The following is a 20,841-nucleotide window of genomic DNA, read 5'->3' as shown; positions in this document are numbered from 1 at the left end:
GAAAGCTTCTTAACCACTACTCTGCAATACACTCTCTTTTACCTTCTTTGCCCTCCATGCTTTCAGTCTTGTGGTTGGTGTTCTTCTACAGAGAGATGGAGGAGGAAAGAAAGCAAAAGAAAAATATGTAAATCTCCTTGAATCTTATGTCTGAAAAATCCCCAGAACTTTTGTTTATATACAGAGAACATCTACTACATCCACTATTATAAAAAATGATTTTTCTAAAGCTATTTTAAACTTGAAAAGAAAAAGAAATAGATATAACTAAGAGATGAGAAAAAAAAAGGCAAGAATCAGGGCATCAAATTCAGTCATGCCCTTCACTTCTTTAATTAGTACAATCCTACATAGGTAGATATGAACATTACCTATACTGCCTACCATAAAAGACTAAAACAACAAGAGCAACAGGAGGAGACAAGCTGGACCTAGCACAGATAGGCCACAGACTCCTCAGCAGCATTTGAGAGAAGAAACTTCCTCATATTTTAATTCCAAAAAAAAGGAAGGCCTTCTAGCTGTGAATATAACTAAGCATAAAAAGAAATTTTCCTCCTGCATTCAAGGAGTTTGAGATCTCTACAGAAGGGACTCACATACTCTTCTTGCCCTACAGGTCACCCCATGCATCTGATGGAAAAAGGACGAGAAAGCAGCTCAGGAGGCTGTTGGCCTTTGTCAGGCAGCAAATCTGTGCTGTAACATTGCTGCAGCTCTGGAACTGCACAAGCATCCTCTCCTCTGGTCTGGGTCAGAATTAGATCCACGTCTATTTTACCAATGTGACACACAGGAATAGTTGTCAGAACAGCAACTTAAATAGACTTCTTTTTCTGCCAACAGTGCAGCTGCAGTCAAAGTTGCTTTGGGGTTTTGATTTTGAGGGACAATGACTTAAAGATCTTATCCTACTCTCTTTTTTATATAATAATGACCAAAAAAAAATCCTGAGATCATGCCCTTTGCTATTACACAAGTATCAACATACAAATGCTGCAAAGGAATGTATGAAACATAAGGCTTACATGGTGGCTATCAACCATTTGAGTGTCACAGAATGCAAAAAGATCTGGTCCAGTGACAATTACCTGCCGCTATTATTTCATGTGGGCACCAGTGATACAGTCAGGAGAAACCAGAGGAGTATCAAGGATTACAGAGCAGTCATAAAGCACTCTGGAACACAGGCAGTTTTCACATCAATTTTCCCAGTCATAGGGAAGGGTTGGAAAGGGCTAATTTAATCTGGAGAATCAACAAATGGTTACAGGACTGTGCCACACAGAGGTTTGGCTACTTACACCATGGGGCTGACTTTGAAAAACGTGGTCTGCTGGGGCACTTTATCTATCAGAGAAAAGGAAGAGTAGCCTTGGACACAGGTTTGCCAAGCTGGTGAAGAGGCCTTTGAATTACAGTTGCCAGGAAGGCATCACAGAAACGTGGTAGGATGGCTTCTGTGACTGAAGCGTTAGAATGGAAAGATACAGGGTCTTTAGGAATGGTAGGCAAGGCAAAAAGGAGGGGATATCACCCTCCATATCAGTAACCAGCACGGAGCTCCACCTGGGGATGGATAAGGAGCTGACTGAGAGCTTATGGATCAGGATTAAAAGGAGGGCAGGAACAGGTGTCATTATAGTGGGTGTAACCTGTAAGACTGAGCAGATAAGGTGCCCTTGATGGACAGACAGGAGTGTCCTCACATTCACAAATCCAGGTCCTCATGGAGGACTTCAACCATCCCAGTATCTGCTGGAGGGATAACACAGCAGGGTTCCTGGAATGTACAATCACAGCTTCATTCTGCAAGTGCTAGAGGAGCCAACAAAGAGGGGCTGGTGGACCTTGTTCTCACCAACAAGGAGAGGCTGGTGGGGAATATGAAGCTCAAGGACAGCCTTGGCTCCTAGAAAAGTTTAAGATCCTTAGGGCAGCAAGGAGGGTGGACAGAAAGCTCACTGCTCTAAGGACTTCAGGAAAGCAGACTTCGGCCTCTTCAGGGATCTTCAGTCTCTTTCTTACAGTAGGATATAGCCCTGAAAAGAAGAAGGGTTCAAGAAAGCTCTTCAGTATTCAAGATCACATCTTCCAAGTTCAGAAGAGATGCATTCCAACAGAGAGGAAGTTGGGCAGATTTGCCAGGAGACCTGCATAGATGAAAAGCAGCTTCTGGACAAACCCAAACTCACTCAAAAAGAAGCCTATAGAGGACTGAAGCAAGGATAAGGAGCTTGGCAGTAACAAGGTATGAACAGCCACGGATCAGGCGAGGAAAGCTAGTGCCCTAAGAGAATCATCTGGCCAGTGACGCCAAGCACAACAAGAAAAGTTTCTTTGGCTATGTCAAGAAAAAGGAAATACTAAAGAAAATGTGGGGCCTCTCCAGAAAGAAAAGAGTGACCTAGTTACCTGGGATATGGAGAAGGCTGAGGCATTCAACCACTTTTTTGCCCTGCTCATCACCAGCAAAAGCTCCAGCCACCTACCCAAGTCACAGAAGACAAAGACAGGGACTGGGAGAATGAAAAACCATCAAGTAAGAGATGAGGGTCAAGACCACCTAAAGAACCTGAAGGTGCACAAGTCCATTGACTCTGATGAGAGACACGCAGGTCCAGAGGGAACTGGCAGGTGAAGTGGTAGCCCCAAAAGAAAAATAAATTGTGAAGCTATTAAGGGGGAAAAGAACCAACATATCACAATCCCTAGAAGCTAAGAGATCAAATGGTATTAAGAATAGCTGGCTGAAACAAAGTCCTACACCAACTTGACAATACAATGAAATACTGAGTTATCTTTACAGAGAATACTGGTAAACAAGTAAATCCTTAGCCTGATTAGAAAACTTTGCTTAGGTATTGTACATGAATACAGTCTTACACAACAATCACAAGCCTTTTTATACATATATTGTTCTTATAGTAATGAGAAGTACCTGAAGATTGAATTTTTCCTTTTAAGTTATCCTATCTAAACATTAAAACTTACTCTGTTATTGGCCACTAGGATAAAGCTGTTAAGACTGTTTTCTTCTTTGATACCAGACAATAAAGACATTTTGCATTTATTAAAGAAACAGCTCATTCTGCATTCCTAATCTTTAAAATAATTTAAAAAAATAATTTCTTGTGAATGTACTTCTCTGCAGCCTCCTCACACTGAACAGCAATACTTTCCAAATGCTGCTTTCAATAAACAACTAAAATAAAGGCTAATAACTGCTTATAAGAGTAGCTTAATTTATGTTCAAACAATCGAGTGTTCATTTTTTGTCCATCACTCTCATTCAGATTAAGGAATTGCATAAAAGAAATTATTTTAAAAATTCCCTATTTCACATGGTCAAAAGAGGTGACCTCTGGAGAGATTAGCACACCAAGTATGCTAATAAAACAGTACATCTGATAAGTAGCCTTTAGAAACTATTGTGGCAAGCCAGCCAAAGAAATCATAGCCAAATCATCTTTGAGAAAAAGTTCCCTGTGATGAAAGCTACAGAAATCCTTCCTTTCCCTCTATTCTGTATCACACTACACTATTGCTGAGATTACCAAATAGCAAAATAAATAAATAAACAAACACAAATCAGGCATGGCACTCAGGCAGAATGCAATCTTAAAATAAGCAGTCAAGTCCTCCTCTTCCACTTCCTATTCAGAGTGCCTTCATTGTGGCACACTTCAAGTGATTTTGTAGGCTGTGTGTGATGAGGTGGTTTTATTTGCATTTGCCAAGTGCTGACCACAGCCCTGAGCACTACTGAAAAAAACAAATAGCATCTTGCAAATAAAACTGGACCTCTTAACCTCCCAAGGGTGGTGATTTCACTTTCCCCAAAATTATTGTGAAATATATGGGGTTTAGCTTGTGACTCAAGATACTTAGTAGGATTAAATTACATTCAAGGCAATGCAACATTTTTTCTTCCTTCATACTAGGAATTATTTATTTTGTGGGTATAAAGATAAGTTTACTTTCCAAAAAGAAGCATGTATTGAAGTAGTTTTAATATCTACCTTTCTCCTTTCAATTCCCATTTACTTCTTGACACAATGCATAATGAGTACACAGAATTTGAAAGTGGAAGTGATGGAGGACAATTCTTGATACTGAAGTTACCAACCTCCACATCCATTCATAGCAATACAGATACATAACTTCAAAAAGGCATTCAATTATTATTCTTTGCTACACCTCCACTGTAACATGAAAAACATTTATCATGTTCCACACAAAATAGTTGATACATTCTATCCTCTCCCTTTTGGAATGCTTTGGAGCTTTTTACAATTACCCTCAACAGCCAAGTCCACAGATGTATTTTTCTTGGAAATACACTGAGTTGTTTGTTCCAAGATCAGTAACACAAGCCCTACATTAAAAAAAAAAAAAAAGAAAAAAAAAAGTTGGATGAACTTATTTTACAAAGCAAGCAAAAGCTCAGACTTTAGCCTTAAAGTTGCAAGAGATGTTTGCTCTAGGCAATCTTTACTGTCTGAAGAGAGGCACTGTGTGTGCATGCACAAAGCATAAAAATAATTCTGTGCCATAATTATGTTGAGCTCCATGGGTACTCTGTGACGTAATTAACATCAGGACAAGCTTAAAATCAAAATTATTTTAAACTTAGCATGGTAACTTTGATGTAAAGAGATCAGATATTTTTTCAGCATTTTTCAATTTCAGACAAAAACATTAGACTTCATATTTAGATACTTTCCTGATGGGAAGTCCTCTGCCTGGAGATTCATATAAAAACTGAGTACAACAAGGCTTAAAATGCCTTATATTTTAATTATTTGTTTGGTTCCTTAATCAGAAGCCAAATAGTCCAAAAGAAATCTAATCTTGCAGTGTGGAATATGGCATTTCTTTAATGTTTGTCCTCCTATCTCTCGTTCCCATGAAATGAAACTGAAAGGTACCAAACGTAACAAACACTTTCTCAATGTATGATCACATAAAAACAGCTGTCAAAATGACAGTATTAGAAATTCAGCAAGACAGAAGGCAGGGTAAGACATTTGCACAAATGCTAAGAATACCCATGATTTTAATGATCCATTCTACTTATTGTAAAGATTTTAAAATGTAAATGGCTTCCCCACAGAGAAGCTATTCCACATCTGCTTGTGGTGCCTATTCAATCCTTTCCTCTGTGCAGCCAACTAACAGGAATGCAGCTACTAGCACGGTAAGTCTTAATTCTATTTCTTCTACTATCTCTTATTTACTAAATGTGATTAAACAGTTAAAAGTGAATTATCAAAATAAACTTCCAGAACTAACACATAGAGTGCATATAGAGCTCAACATTTTTATGCAAGAACTTGTTTGAGCAGGTAGATTACAACCCCTCAACTAAATCACAACCAGGAGTCCTCCCTGCTGGGTAAGCAGACTATTTTCATGTGGACTTTATAAGCCAGTTTAACAACAACTGGGGATTTAAACTTGATTCAGTACACTAGCATATATTTTGCAAAATGCTACAGCAAAAATCTGATTAATTTCAGAATACTTGGAGACCACTGGAAAATGCTTTTATTAGTATCATACTACTAATATTTTTAAAGGCTATTAAATGAATGCATGTCTTTCAATGGTCAGAAATCTGGAGGAATCTATGGGAAGAAATCTATATAAATTTTCCATTGTAAGTTCAATAACTTTTCACCTTAAAAAAAAAAAAAGAAAAAAAAAGGGAGATGTGAAAGGGAAGGCTAAATGGGAAGAACTCCAAACTGCACATACTTCTCCAAGCATCAAACCAAACAAGAGGAAGTGGTTCTGTAACTCCGTCCACAAAAAGGGATCAAGTCATGTTTTTTGTTTGCACTTTAGTGAACAAGTTTGAAGGCTTGGACTTTTCTTAGTTTAAGAACTACCCACACTTATATGGAAGTTACTCATTTTATGTCTCCAACAAAAAGATTATACTTCAAACTCTGTTAACCTCAGCTGCTTTGTTAAGCAAGACTGACCATGCTGCTGCAGTAGAGAAATAATCTTCTGGTTAACCAAAAATATTTTACAACATTTTTAAATGGAACTAAATATGGACAAGAACATAAGAAGTTGATTAAGACAGACCATTATGAGTTCCATTGTTAAAGGCCGGGACAATTCACATCCTGTATTCTTTAAATTATTCTATGTTTCATAGAATCTTGGAACAGGTAAGGTTGGAAGGACTTTGAATGGGTTGCCTGGTCGAACCTCCCTGCTCAAGCAAGTTCATCCTAGAGCACAGGCACAGGATTGTGTCAGACAGTTCTTGAGTACCTCCAGTGATGCAGACTCCATAACCTCTTCAGGCAATCTGTTCCAGTGTGAGGTGCCTGCACAGTGAAGAAGTTCATGTTCAGGTGGAAGTTCCTGTGCATCAGCATTTTTTAAAAATGTATTCTCTTTCTGCCACACAGTTAGCAATTAAAACTCTTACTGAAATCATTTTTAGTTACCTGAGGAACTAAGGCTTAAGCAAACATTTTGTTTCCACCAATCATTCTTCCCAACAGCAAGCTTTAGAGAGCTGGAGATTTCAGAGCTACAAAGCTCCTAGAAGTTTCAGGAAAATGGAGAGCTGAGCAGAACAAGTCAAAAAGAACAAGTCTGCTGTCCCACTAGAAACACTGTGCTACAAGTTCAACAATTCCCAGCTCCTTACAGCCTGCTGGCTGTGCTCATGTGCCTCCTTTGTGCTCTCACTGCATTTGAAGGGCATTTGCCACTCAAGTTATTTTCCCCCACAGAACATTGCAGGGAACAGAACAAGTTATTTTCCCCACACAAGAGTGAGCTCATGTGCATGTTGAGATTCAGTACAGTTTGGGATGCAGGACACATCCCTAAGAAACCAGACATTACTTGTTCTCCTGCATATGTTTTTCTATTTTATCCTAATAGGATTGCTTTGCTTCAAATCAAAGGCAAAGTGCTTTCCCAATGATGCCAAAATTTCAGAAGTGGGGTTTCTTTTCCCTTTAGCCTTGACTGCACAAGCCATGTACTATTGCACACTAGAGGGAGGGAGAGAAAAAATACAAACATTCCCTGTACTTGGTCCCCAAGATGAGCAGGTTAAGGGCCATCCCATCCAGGCATACAAGCATTTTTAACAAAATGAGTGCATTCTCATGGCATTGCAATATAAACACACAGACACCATAATGGATTAAAGAGATGTTTCATTAATAATGGTCCAACTGTGTCCATCAATACATCCACAGAAGCTGAACTATACAGTTAGAAAACAGCTGGTCTAGAATATACCAGTAACTAACAACTTGCAATCTTTTGCAAACAGAAAGGCAGCTGAAAAAATAAAAGAATACTGAATGATCATGACAAAACAATTAGTCTTTATTATCTGTATTTTCATTCTAAGTAGTTAAAAAACCCTCTATGAACAACAGAGCTCCAAAGACTGATTTTTATTCAAAATTTATCCTCAACTTCAAAGTGCTTTTCAGTTATTTTTGCAGATTTGGTTAGAGAGAAAGAAAACTCATTTTCAGATTCTGCACAGCTTTTAATATTTGGTAAAATTCCAGTGTATGTAGAATTTATGAGAGGGAAGCAGCCTGTGCCTAAGTTTTACTAGATGAAACAGGGAAGGTAGCCTAATTAAATTTAAAGATATAAATAGAGAAACAGTATGGGATGTGAAATTTATAGTGTAGCACTTCTTCCTTATTAGCAGCTCCTCTATACACACTTGTATTGCAGCAAATCTCAAGGAGCCTGCTTTGTGTGAAGTACCTTGTGTTCCCTGCATCTGCCATGGAATAGGAGTTACTATGCAAAATTAATATATACTATCTAATTAATATATACTGACAACACTAATCCACAGATTAAGATACCCTGTCATAACTTGCTTGCATGTCCAGAACTTCACAGTATTGACTTATTTTCAAATCCTAGTGTTGAAGATTCAGTGGACAGGCAAAGGGGCACTTTTAAGCCTCACCAAATAAATGCTGAAGTGAAGAAGCTGCAGTTCCACATTAGCTCATGCCATTTCTCTGCTGCCAGGATCCCAGCCCTCTCACCCCACACCAACCACAAATTCAGGACTTCTCCCTTCACCACAGCTGCAGGCCACACGTGCCTGTGCAGCTGAGCTGGGCTGTTTCAATGTTCAGCTCACCACACAATAACTCTTGTGCTCTTCTCCACTCCCATGAACAAATGAATGGTGCCCAGAGGCTACACACCAGGGTAGGACCAAAGCAAAAGGGATGAGGCTGTGCAGGTGAGAGTGGCAGAACAGGGGAGAACAGGGCAGGACCAGGACAGCCAGTAGCAAGCTCTGCTTAGGCTGCTACGAGAACACAAGGCAATTCCACCAAATCCCCCTAAGCCTCACAAGACTTACTCTATTTAGACAAATCTATAGGAATTGTAAGGACTATTAATACAGAATCACAGAATGGCTTCATTTGGAATGGACCTCAAAGATCAAGTTCCAAACCCCCTGCCAGGGCAGGGCACATTCCACAAGACCAGGTTGCTCAGGGCCCCACCTTGCCTTGAATACCTCCAGGGACGGGACATCCACCACTTCCCTGGGCAACCTGTTCCAGTGCTTCACCATCATTCCTATTCAAATATAAAGTAGGTTTTCATATTTATCCATTACATATTAAAACTATATACTTCGTAAAATGTTTCAGTGTGTAATTTTATTCTTTTTTAACTTTCTCAACCATATTTTAGAAAACACCCGATGATCAATTCCTTAGTCTCTCATCTCATGTTGGTCTTCTAAATCTGTTTTAGATCAGTCATCCCTAATGTGAATAAGTATCATGAATAGAAAGGAAGAATTCCTATGGAAATAACTATATAAATAAAACAATACATGGACATTATTGAATAATTTTTTTAAGATCAATGGCATTGTCCCTCAGAAACCACAAAAGATAAAAATAGCAAGGCTTAATGCTTTTCTTGGTTTTGTCATAAAACTGTACAAAGGGAAAGACTCACAAAATCCAAGAACTCAAGGATCTTAACCTCTTTAAACTAGTATTGTCCCACAATGCTGTTTGAATTAATTTCATTAACCATGCAAAAAATAGCAGTATGTTTGATAATATTCATACTTTTAAATTAAATTAAAGGTTTCCATTTACCTAAACTAGACAACAAATAACTCATGACTTCCTGGTTCACTCTCATGTCTTAATGGTTCAGCCTTTATTTTTACTGCCACATTTCAAAAGACTTTATTATATGCTATAGTCTGTCCAGACATCAAAAGGAATTCATCTTGTTGGATATTCAAGTAAATACCCAGCTATATTAGCCAAACCAACTGAAAATGGTTATTGTGTGGGGTACATAAATGCGGTAAGTAAAATTTAAGACCAAAAGCAAAATCAGAAACTCTGGCAGAAAGAAATTTCTCACTTCTTAACACACTAGAACACAAGCCCTCATGAAGAGAAAAAAAACCTTTAAAAGACTTCAACTACATGCAGGTATTGAAAGGTGACTGAAAGGCTGCATAACTTAGTTCCTTGTTCTGTTACAAACAGCGACCTCCTCAAAGCCAGAAACCAGGCAGCATTTTGAAACAAGCCCTGTGCAATGACAATCCTCCAAGAGTTCAATACAAACCAGACTCTGGAGTATCAGTCTGCCCTAAGGGGGAAGGTGACTGTTGCTATTTGCAGCTTCAACAACACAACACCTAACACATTTAACTTTGACAGCTGAAGTTGCCAATAAAGTGTGCTAAAGAAAATGCAGTCAGGCCACAAAAATGGAGAAAAGCAAAATGTGTTTGCATCCAATATACAAGAAAATTATGTGTTATTTAGAATTTTCAAATACTAGAGAAAGTAGTATTTATTTCAGGAAAATGGAAAAAGAAAATATTGGTTAATGACAAGCAATAAACTTCTTACAGCAAGCTAAAGAATATAATGCAACAGAACTATATCGGGCTCTGTGTTGCTGTGTAAAAACAGATCCTGCCATCCACAGATGTAATCTGCAGCACCTGAAGATCCACTGACTGCACTAACAGCTGGGGCAGACAGAAATTTACCCATGCTCAAGGAAGCCAAAAATAAAATTCAGAATGAGGAAAAGAGCCAACAAAACAAACCGGGTATAAAGATTTGGCATCAAGTGACAAACTATGATTTCAGAAACAATGATACATTTTCTGCAATGGCCACCTTATTTCAAGTATTGTTATTGTCAAACTCAAAAAAGAATTTAAAAAAGGTTTGCGACCATATCTGGGCCTTCAAGTGATTGACTCAATTTATATCCAAGCTTAAGTTCAACCTGACTTTTTTGTGCGAATATTTTTCCATTGCTAATTATTGGTGTTCTTTTCTTCTAGTTTTGTTTTGGTTTTGGGTAGTATTCTTCTTTTAAATACTTATTCTTTTTCATAATACTCCTACTGACTATATTCTACTGACTAATTTCAGTTCTGTGCCAGCAACATTATCTTTCTTACTCCTCTCCAACTATGACAAAAACTGAAGAGAACAAAGCCACACAGTATTATCTACAGAAGAAACAAACAAACAAACAAAAAACCAAACAAAAAAATGCAAAAATAAAGCACGTTCATCAGAAGCCTCACTGCAGCTCCCCATAAAACAACTGGAGACAATTCTCTCCATCAGGAATCTGTTTTCAGATGAAAAACACTCATATGCTTCCAATCTTCATTTCAGACCTTGAGGAGTTCATGCCTCTTTCTGATATGCCACGTAATATGTATCTGTAGGACTGATAGTGGGCATGCAGGTGCACCTCTCAGAAGAGCACTCAGCAACAAACAGTTAGGCACAGGATTCCTTTTAATATATTAGGACTGGAGCTTCTCTAAAAAGAGATCACAGGTGAATTTAAAAGCTGATTAATTAAAATTTGATTCATTAAAAATATGCCACAGAATTTGTGATCAAAATGCTAGAAGTTGAAACTAAAAACACTTACCTAAACAAAGAGGCAGGAATTATGGCATACTTAGAACGAATTAATTTCACTAAGGCTGTTCAAGATTCAAGTCTACAATGACTTCATCAAAATAAAGGCTCTAAGCAATTATCACCAATCTGGCCCAATAAAATAATCAGCATGATGTTTAAATGACTATGAGAGCATGATGACTGCACAACACTTAGAAGAAAAACAGTTTTTGAAAAAGGCCTTTTATTACGTTTATCAACAAGAACTGTAAAACAAACACAAAATGATCACCAAAGCCAGTATTATCTGTAACATGAAAAAAATATACAGGTTGTATAATTCTTATGTCAACCAGTTAATATCGTTCTTCAAAACTCTTGGCTAATGCAAAAGCTAACAAGTTCTGGGTTCTCAGTGGCTCCTTAAAGGCTTCCTGACTAATTTCTGCTTAAAATTAAAAAAAAATTGTAATAGCCATTGTAACAGTCAACTTACAGCTAAAATTCAAACTGTGTTTTTGACTAGTGAATCACCTCAAAAAGTTATTCCTACAAGAAGGGTCTCACGCTTATTTTACCTGACTACACCCCCTGGAAACCAAGTACAACAAAAAGAAAACATGACCACTTAAAGAAAGAGGAGATGAATGACCAGAAGAGTAATCATCATTATTCTCAAAAAACTGGGACAGCTTTTTTGCAGTAAAACAAATTGTAGAAAACCAAGACTTTAATTATTTAATTAAGCTGATATATTGCTGAACATGAATAAAAAATTAGGTCATTTTTACTGAATTGCCTATTCAAGACTCAGTTGAAGAAATGAAGACCAAGTAGAAGGAACAATCCTTAACAGAAACTGCACCTGACTCAAAAGTTTGAAGCAGAAAATAGATGGGAGGCTAGCAATGCCTCAGCATAAAGCAAGAAATATTGCTTGCACCCCTTTCACCTCTCCCCTTGGCCCCAGGTTATACCTATTCTTGGAGAAAAGATAATGTGTATAAATCAGAACAAAGGTCCATCTATGTAGCCATTTTAAGGAAGATTCCAAAGGGGAAAAAAAGAGAAGTAAAACTGCAATATTACCCTTTAAGTGGTCTTGGTTTAGTAAATGACATTGTGAAGTTAAGTAGAATAATTCCTGACATCAAGATTCCTGTGATGATCCAGTTCCATAGGGCTAAATAATCAGCTAGGTTACAGGGTAGAGAGGAGAGAAGGTAGGATTGATGAAAGCAGGAAGTATGTTCATGAGAAAACTGAAAAGGTAACATGACACTCTAACTTCCTGCATTTTTCTTCCTAATTCTGAAGTGCAATCCACTTTGAGAAGACAAATAAGACAAAATTGCAAAGGCTTGGTTTTGAACACAGAATAGAACGCATATTTAGATGGGCAAATATTTGCAAATGAATAGAAAGATCATCAACAAAATTATTTGGGCATGTAATTTTGAGGGAAAAGTTGCAAGTACATCTGATTAAATGCACTGGGTGTATTACTACTTTCAGACCATAATGACTTGCTAATGGATTGATTACAAGTTTTTCGTATGCCACAGCTGAAGACTAACTAAATACCTCATGCACAAAGAAACATCTTGGAAATGCCAGGGAGTGGCACCAATTCTGTTATGTCTCTGAAAAGCTCAATAATTGCAGTTCTTCCTGGAAAGAAACAAAATGAACAGAACCAGAATTTTATTTAGGAATGAAGTACAAAATGAGATCTGGAAAACGCACCACACAGACTTCAGAAGACTCAGCTATTCATCAAGGACAATACCCTCTTAAGTTTCACTGACTAGATCAGAATATAAAACATTTCAGTTCAAGAGAATGGAAACAAGAAAACAGAGGACTCTATTACAAGAACACCAAACCTTGCAATAAAAGCAGAAAAACCAACCAAAGGAGCAAGACAGGAAGAGAGCTGCAGTTGATGGATCTGAGTCAGCCCACTAGACTCACCAGTGGGTGATGCTGAAGCTCTGAAAAGCACCTAGCTAAGAAAAAGTCTATTTTTTCACTAACAGTTCATCAGAGGAGAAAAAGAGAAGGAGAAACAAAGCTGGGCTTTGCTGGGCTCACATGTGAAAAATGTATCATATTCTGTTCAAGGAATAAAAATAAAACCAATGTTTTAATCTCTGTTTTGAATTTTAAAACCCACCCTTTCTCAAAACCCCTACCTACTAGAACCTTCCTACAATTCACAAAACCCACCTTCTTCAAAACTAGTAAATAGGAAAGACAAAGCTATGAAAATACTTGAAAATTTTCATCCTTAAATTCCATAAAGGAGAAGATACCAACATTAGCCTGGACCAAAAATCCTGCTTATCCTAGTAAAAAGGCCACAATGCTAAACAGAACTACTTGTCCTCCCTTTTTTAACATTTACTTTCCAAATATTTTTTTTTCTTCCAGCGATAGCTTCTGAATGTTTAGTCTGTTGCTGTGGACATTTTACATATCAAGGACCACAAATAAAGACTAACAGAACAAACCCAGTATCTCAATTTTTAGTTTTCTTGGATTAACACATAACCCACCTCCTGTCTGACTACAGTAGCCTTTAGTGGTGCAGGGAACAGCCATATAGGACAGTAAAGCAGATTAAATCTATCTTTGCTACTGGAAAAATGAGTATTCCCTTCTTCCTGGCTTGACACTGCTGACCCCGTTCTGTGTACTCGCTCTGGCACTCATCTGACCACACAATAAGATAATTCAATTTGCTAATCCAAGGGAGGAAGGGGGGAAAAAAAGAGCAAAGCAAAAAGAAAAGAAATTGTGTTCTCCTGGGTTAGTGGAGTGAATTAACTTCTCATGTACTTTGCAAACTACCAGAGTCACTGCAACAAAGCAGTGCAGCCATGCTGTACCAAACCCAAAGAGAAGGGAGTAACTGGGAATACTCCACACAGAGCCATTAAGATAGGAGAACAACTAGTCAGCCTCTTTAATATCCACCCCACTCCCTTACTTCTCCCCCATAATCTAAGAGCCAACAGAACACACTTCAATTTCAGTGATGCAGCAGAGAGTACATTCCCAAACACAGGTCTCTCCACCTGAAATCTAATTACATCAGCAATCTACTAAAATATGATTGTGGCTTTTATTTGAAACCTCTAGGACAAGCTAGTTTTGACATATGATAAAAAATTATATACATACCAATTTAAAATATAAGGGTTTTTTGAAGGTCAAACACAATTTTAACTAAAAAGATCACTCTACCCACAAATGCACCTGTAGAATAAAAACAGCCTCCCAGCTTTTTGGTGGTAGAGTCAGAGAAACTGAACTACGGAACAGAACTAGGCATTTATTTTAGTATTTTTTTGAATGTATAACTGTACAACAGACATACATGAAGTTGTTTAAACAACTCTCTTCCCACCCTTATTTGCATGCGTTCTGTTACAGTTTAAGTCACCTAATCACACACTACTTTTCCCCATGACACCTGCCCCATTCAATACCCCAGCTGGACTGTGATCCAGGGAAACATTAGCACTGAGCACTGAAGGAAGCTGCTCTCAATAGAGCAGTCCCTCGAAAATGCATGGATACACACAAGGATCAATACTAGAACGGAAGACACGCAGGCCTTCAGTGAGAGCATTACAAACCTACAGACAATGGAAGGCTCCCACAGGCTCAATCAGCACAGTGAAAATGTGCATTTTAGAGGAGATACGCACATCCAACCCCAGCTCCTAGCTAGCAGACTTGAAGTTCCATCCCTCAGTCACAAACAACTTCCTTTTCTCAAATTGCAGTCTCTTGGTCACAACAGAATCCATTTTTACTACATTATGCATATTCTTCGAACAGGGGGAAGTGCCATTGTGTTCCTTTACAATCTCACAAGTGCTAGAAGCAGAGAGAATTTACTTCTAGAAAACCTATATGCCATATCTCCTATATTCCATATCTCCTATATTCCATATCTGATGCCTCAGTTCAGAATTTTCTAAAGGAAAACCAGAATTTCACAGCTTTTCTTTGCTTTCTAACTAAAGTAAAAACAATCTGTTGTATCTCACTTCCATTCTGCCTGCAAAGCTAAGAAAAGCAGTGCTAACATGGAAACTGTCCTGAATCAAGGAGATACTATGGTATCAATATACATTAAATACCTTCTCTCTGCAATGCCAACAACTGGAAATGGTACTGCAAAATCCATTTCTGCAACTTCTCATGCCTTGGGTTTCATTCCAGGTATTTAACGAAGTTTCCAAGCTCTCACCTACAACTGAACACAGACTTTTCCAGTTCATTTTCATAAGCTGGAGCTTTTCTGGCTTGTATGTTATCATCAGACTTTTAAAGAAATTTTGCTTGTCAAGTCCATTACAGCAGATGAAACTCAATACAGAAATAACCCATTGTTTTTTTCAAAAGTCAGATTAGATATGGGAAATAGTCATATGTCAAAACCACTCCCCAAACAATGCACTGTCATGCTGAAGTTTGGTAACAACTTAGAAGGTTTCTCTTCAAAAGAATTAAAGCATTTTAATCTGATCCATTCCAAATAACTTCAAGATTCTTGAGATTTTGACAAAATTCCTTCTATCCCCAGCTGCACTACTCTCTCTATTCAACCAGCCTTCCTAACCTCTATCAGACAAAGGGGAAAAAAAAAAGCCAACAAGAACAGAACATTTACATAAAAGTGAAAAAGATTCTTTGCAGTGTTTATGTTTAACTTTTTCCTCGTTAAATAAAATTGAAAGTTGAGGAGCTTCCATATCAGCAGAGTTTAGCAAGACACACTTCTCAGCATCTGGACATAAAGTAATTCCTAGAGGAAATTAATCATAGGAAATCACAGCATATGTAATCATGTCTCCTCCGTTCAGTTTACAAAAACTGTCCCATCCCACGTATCATTTTGCAGACACAAGCCCAGGGCCAAGAGCGCTGTCACAAAGCCTTGAATGGCATTCCAAAGGAGAAAAGATGATCATCGCAATGCAAGAACAGGCTTTATTCTTTCAAAGTACTTAAATATTTTATGAGTACCTTTGCTTTCACAGGGAAGAAAATAATTTCCTCCAAGTGCAGATCAGTGGATGCTATCTAATCGCCTGTCACAATAACGCAATCCTTATGTACACACAACTCATCAGCATACCATCTACATCTCTTTTTTTTTTCCATCAAGCCGGGAGCATTGATGGGCTAATTGTCGGCTTATGCTGAAAAAGCGCTCAGCACAGGGCGGCCGGCGGGGCTGGCAGGCAGCGCTCGCCGTGCCCGCCCGGCTCCCGGCCCCGCTGCCCGGCGGCCCCGGGGCGCAGCGGGGCCCGGGGAGCGCCCCCGCCCCGCTCCGCCCCTCCCGCCCGCTTCCTCCGCTGCGACGCCGCTTTCTGCTCGAAAATCGCCATCGGGTTTTTGTTAGCGCAGTAACCCGTTCGTCCCCACGGCGGGCGCACAAAGTGGGCCCGGCTGCTCCTCGCCGCCGGGGACAAAAACCCTGATTTCATGTTTTTCCCGGGAAGCGCCTGGAAAAAGGAAAAGCTCACGCCTTCGGGAGGATATTTTCGGAAGCAGGGGACCTGACTCGTCGGGTGGAAATACGCAACACGAGAAAAGGCGAAACCCGCAGATTTTCTCCATCACCCTTTCACAGAAGACATTATTTTAAGGAGATGGGGGGAAACGCCGCATCCCAGACGAAGGGCGTCACTGATTTTTAAATCCGGAGAAACACGCTGCCTACAGCCCCAGGGCAGGCAGTGAAAGAAGGTCATCCAAAAAAAAAAATTAAACCTCTGGAAACGTCTCCGCAGGAACCGCGGAAATCCGCCCGCGGGAGGGGAGGCTGCGTAGCCCCGGGCTGGCTGGCTGGGTGGGTGTGCCGGGGGCGCCCCGCGGGCGGACAGGGGCAGGGAGACGCGGGCAGCGGGATCCAGCAGCACCGAATGCTAGACGTGGGATGCCGTCCGCGTCCCGCCTGAGGGGATGCCCCCCGGCACCGGCGATCGCCCCGCGCTGGCGAGGGGAAAGGGAGGCGGGGGCGCGGAGTCAGCTCCGGGCCCGGCGGGGACGGGGGAGGGGGAGCGGGCTGTGCCCAGACCGTGCTGCCTCCCTCTCCGCCGGCCGCAGCCCGCCCGGGTCCCGGCGGGCGGGTACCTCCTGACACAATAGGCACCGGGCGGACCGCGGCCCCTCTCCCCGCCACGGCTCCCGCCCGACCCGCAGCCCAGGGCGGCGGCGGCAGGAGCATCGTCCTCACTCACCCCTCCGAGGAGGCTCGCGCGCCGGGGAGGGGCCGTCACTAGCGGGTGCTTAGCGGGCCGGCATCCCGCGGGATGCGGGAGCGAGGGCGGAGCGCTCGGTGTCCCTCTGGCAACGGCCCCGGCGTTATTCCCTGCACATAGCGGCGGCTAACGGCACCGCGGCACCGCGCCGCACTGCGCACGCGCCGGGGCCCGGCGGCGGCGGGGCCGCGTGCGCCTGCGCCGCCCGCAGACAATAGCGCTCCCCGGGCTGCGGGCGCTCCCCGCGCGGGCGATGGCGGGAGGTAAACGGCGCTTTCCGCCCCGATCCGCCCCGGCCGTGGCGGAACCGGCGCTGAGCCCGCCGCAGGCCCGAGGGCGTAGGCGGACGGGCTGTGCTGTGCGCAGGCGCGACTGCGGCCGCGATCCACAACAAAGGGGAGACGGGTTGCGGCGACCACCCTTTCCCGGTTGTCGGGGGTGGGCGGTGGGCGGGGACTCTGCCTCCGGCGGCGCGGTGCATGCCGGGACTTGTAGTCCCGGCGGTGGCATTCCCGCCATCGGGAAGCGCGACGGATTCCTGGCGTGGCTAGTTTCAGCTGCGGCGGCCGACGGCAACGGTCGGCCACCAGGAGCCGGAGGGAGCCCCGCAGGTGGCTCCTCCGAGAGCCCAACGCGGGAAGGTAGAACGGGTGGAACTACCGTCCCCCAGCCTCGCCGCGGGGAGCCCCCGGTGCCGGGGCACAGCGCCGGCTGCTCCCCGGCGGCCAGCGGCGTCCCCATGCGGGAGCCCCGCGGGGAGCGCGCCCTGGAGGAGTCCCTGGAGCGGTACCAGAGGCGCCTCCGAGGTGAGCGGCACGGGCGCGGGGTGAGGGCGGGCCGCCCCCGCCGCCGCCCGGGTCTGTGGCTGCCCCCGCCCCGCGGAGCGCCCTGGCCGGGCTGGGACGGGCGCGCAGCAGGGAAGTTGTGCCGGGCTGTCCCCACAGCCGATGGCAGGCGCCGTTCTTGCTGTGACACGCTCGCGTCTGACCGTAACGCGGCTCGGGCAGGACCGCTGCTGCTTTGGGGGCGGTTCTGGTTCGTGTGAGGGTTTTGGCCATCCTTGAAGCATCGGATTCTAGTCGTGGTAAAGATGAAGGTACAAATGGATTCTGATGAGAGTGGTTGTTCCCCGTGTCAGCGAGCGGTTTCATACGTGCCGCTTTGTCCAAGAAGCGCGGTGTATAGCCCGACAGAGAGCACCTGAATCTGTCACCGTGACACCTGGGCTTACCAGCCTTCAGACTGTCACTGGCTGGGCAAAGTAAATGTCCGAATTCTGAAGAAAGCCAGTGGATAGTTTGTGGGTATGCGAACCTACTGGTGCGAAAAGTTGTGTTCTGAGCACAGCACCCCCACATGGCTTGTTGGGATATTTCCTGTCCCATAGGAAACAACGTTGCCAAAAGAAGAAGAAAGAAACAAGGATAAAACAGTGGAAACATTTTCAAATAGCTACTTGATATTCGATTCTCAGCAAATTTTTTTTTTCATTCCTTCTCAAAGGAGCATCAGTTCCCCACATTAGCAATAGATTTCTCTTGTTCCACAAGATAGAACTTTGAGGAATAATTTCTGTTTACTTTTCCTGTAGATGAAATGGTCATAGTAATTCTGCTCGACACTTGCAGTTAACAGTTATTGCAGAACAGTTAGGATGACAAATATCAGGGCTGTTTAACTGTATGTAAGACTGTTAGAGCTGACCATATCTAATGGATACATTGGATGCATGTATTCTCTTCGTACAACTTATTTTCATTTTGTCTTTTTCTGACTGGATCCCCTTACTCTGGATCCATTATATTTGTTAATTAATTGAATTTCTGGTGAGCCTTTCCCCTTTACATTCTTGGAAACAGAATTTTCTTTTCATACGATGCCAAGGTAGTTTCGATTTCATATATCTGGAGGTGCTTCTCATGTAGAAATGAATATGGTGATGCACAAACAACCCCAATACAGGGGCAGTATAACCTAAGTTCCATTGCATTTCTCAAAGAAACTCTTTTTTTCTCAGTGATGTACAATTTTTAACTCCTTTGAGCTGTACAGCATTTTCCACATCATTACTGCCAGTGTTAGGAATTTACTGTAGGACAAATAGGTCATCATTACTCTCAAAGTTGTCAAATCTAATGCTTTACCTATTTCTCTTATATTGTTATACAGCTTGAGATTTTTCTCCCCATTGGGATGACCCTGTCATTCGGGTTCTGCAATTTTAGGTGGCATGCTTTGGGCATTATTTAATGTTCTTGAAAAACAGCATTCTTAACCTGCCTGTAATGCCTGACATTATCTGGATGCAGGCTGAGATCATGGCAACAGGTTTTCTCCACCCATGCTGGACACCAGAAGAATCTCTTTACAGCCTTACTCAGTTTGATGGAAAGGTGGTTAAGTTCTGAAAGAGCAACTGATTATTTCAAGGCAGTGTCCTTTGTTGCAAAAGGAAATCCCTCAGAAGACAGGGAGCCTGAGTGTTCAGTAAATTGAGTCTGTTGGCCAGAGGGCAGAAAGCTGTACCAAAAAAACCTGCTTAAGACCTAACTGGTCTTAGAGCTCAACAGAGAGGCTTTGATAAATAACAGAGGTTCTATAATGTAGCTTTTCCTGACCTTGTATAATGAAAATCTTTAATGCTCTGTGTTTTTAGTACTATGTGTAGTGCTAAGTTAAAAGGGTGGTATTTGTACAGTTGGGGTTATTAGGTTACTATGTAAACTTTCATATAATTGAGACAATTTCAAATGAACCTTAAAATCTTTAGGAGATAATATTTCTAATAAGAAGTTCTCAAGGGAGTAGAGGTATTTTGTAAATGAGAATGAGTGGTGAGCTCATATATGCTGTATTCATATTAATAACTGAAAATTGACAGGCATAATGTAAATGTCCAATGGGCCTTCTACTACACCACTGCCAAGAGCAGAGTGTGATGCCCTCCTGTGGCTTTCCCCTTTTCTCCTAATAGCAGTAAATTGGGAGGGCTATTTAGAGTCCAGTTCTTTGTTTCTAGTATATTTCTGGTTTCTTGAACAGAAAACTATTAGCTTCTATTTTTATGTTGAGTTTTCTGCCTCTTGAATAAAGAGCGCTGGCTCACTGTTGGACCTGAGACAGTGGAAGAGCAGGAGCAAAGGAGGGGCAAACAATCCTTTTTAGGATTGTTACTGAGCCTGATAAACTTGTCTACCTCAAGTCTGTCTTAGGATATTGTGGAAATTACATTCTGTATTCCACTGCATTGCTGAGTGCAGTGTCCTACATAATTTCAGAGAATGGAGATGCAAACGCTAAGAGAAACAGATGACACGATAAGACTTTTCTGAATAAAGTTTCATTTTATGGCTGTTTTATTCAGTTCCAAAAATAAAACAGGAGAGATGGGAAGTCAAAGCCACCTCAGGAAAAGTGAGTATGTGTCCCAGTTTCCATTGCTACAAGTTAGCTGTCACACTGAAGCAGCTTAGAATTACATTCTTAATGGGTTTTTTTTGCTTAGGCTTTTTATTTTTATTTGGCAGGTGTTTCTAGGTATTCTTCTGAACATAAAATGTTCTTTGAAAGGTGGAGAATCTGCCACAAGGAACTTGGCAATAAGG

At 41.6% G+C, this 20,841-nt stretch overlaps 2 protein-coding genes across 13 annotated transcripts in view; one reads left to right on the top strand and one right to left on the bottom strand.

Annotated features, from left to right (window-relative positions):
- Positions 1-17,450, bottom strand: part of CEP170 (centrosomal protein 170) — a 95,676-nt gene extending 78,226 nt beyond the window's left edge. For all 8 annotated transcript variants that reach the window (XM_077175758.1, XM_077175763.1, XM_054630023.2 and 5 more), the window contains exon 1: positions 17,216-17,450. The gene's annotated coding sequence lies outside the window, so the exon portion shown is untranslated. The remainder of the gene's footprint in view (positions 1-17,215) is intronic.
- Positions 16,352-20,841, top strand: part of SDCCAG8 (SHH signaling and ciliogenesis regulator SDCCAG8) — a 105,946-nt gene continuing 101,456 nt past the window's right edge. The window contains exon 1 of one of the 5 annotated variants that reach the window (XM_077175770.1): positions 16,352-16,824. Coding sequence is in view for 3 of the 5 variants with exons in the window: in XM_077175767.1 (XP_077031882.1) it covers positions 17,490-18,042 (553 nt within the window). In the remaining 2 variants the exon portion in view is untranslated. Of the gene's footprint in view, positions 16,825-17,415; positions 18,043-20,841 lie in introns of those variants that run through there. The other 4 variants (XM_077175767.1, XR_013181434.1, XM_077175766.1 and 1 more) reach the window with 4 other exon arrangements.

The sequence above is a fragment of the Agelaius phoeniceus genome, chromosome 3 (assembly GCF_051311805.1).
Source record: "Agelaius phoeniceus isolate bAgePho1 chromosome 3, bAgePho1.hap1, whole genome shotgun sequence".
Taxonomy (NCBI): Eukaryota; Metazoa; Chordata; class Aves; order Passeriformes; family Icteridae; genus Agelaius; species Agelaius phoeniceus.
This window is presented reverse-complemented; position numbering and strand designations above follow the sequence as displayed.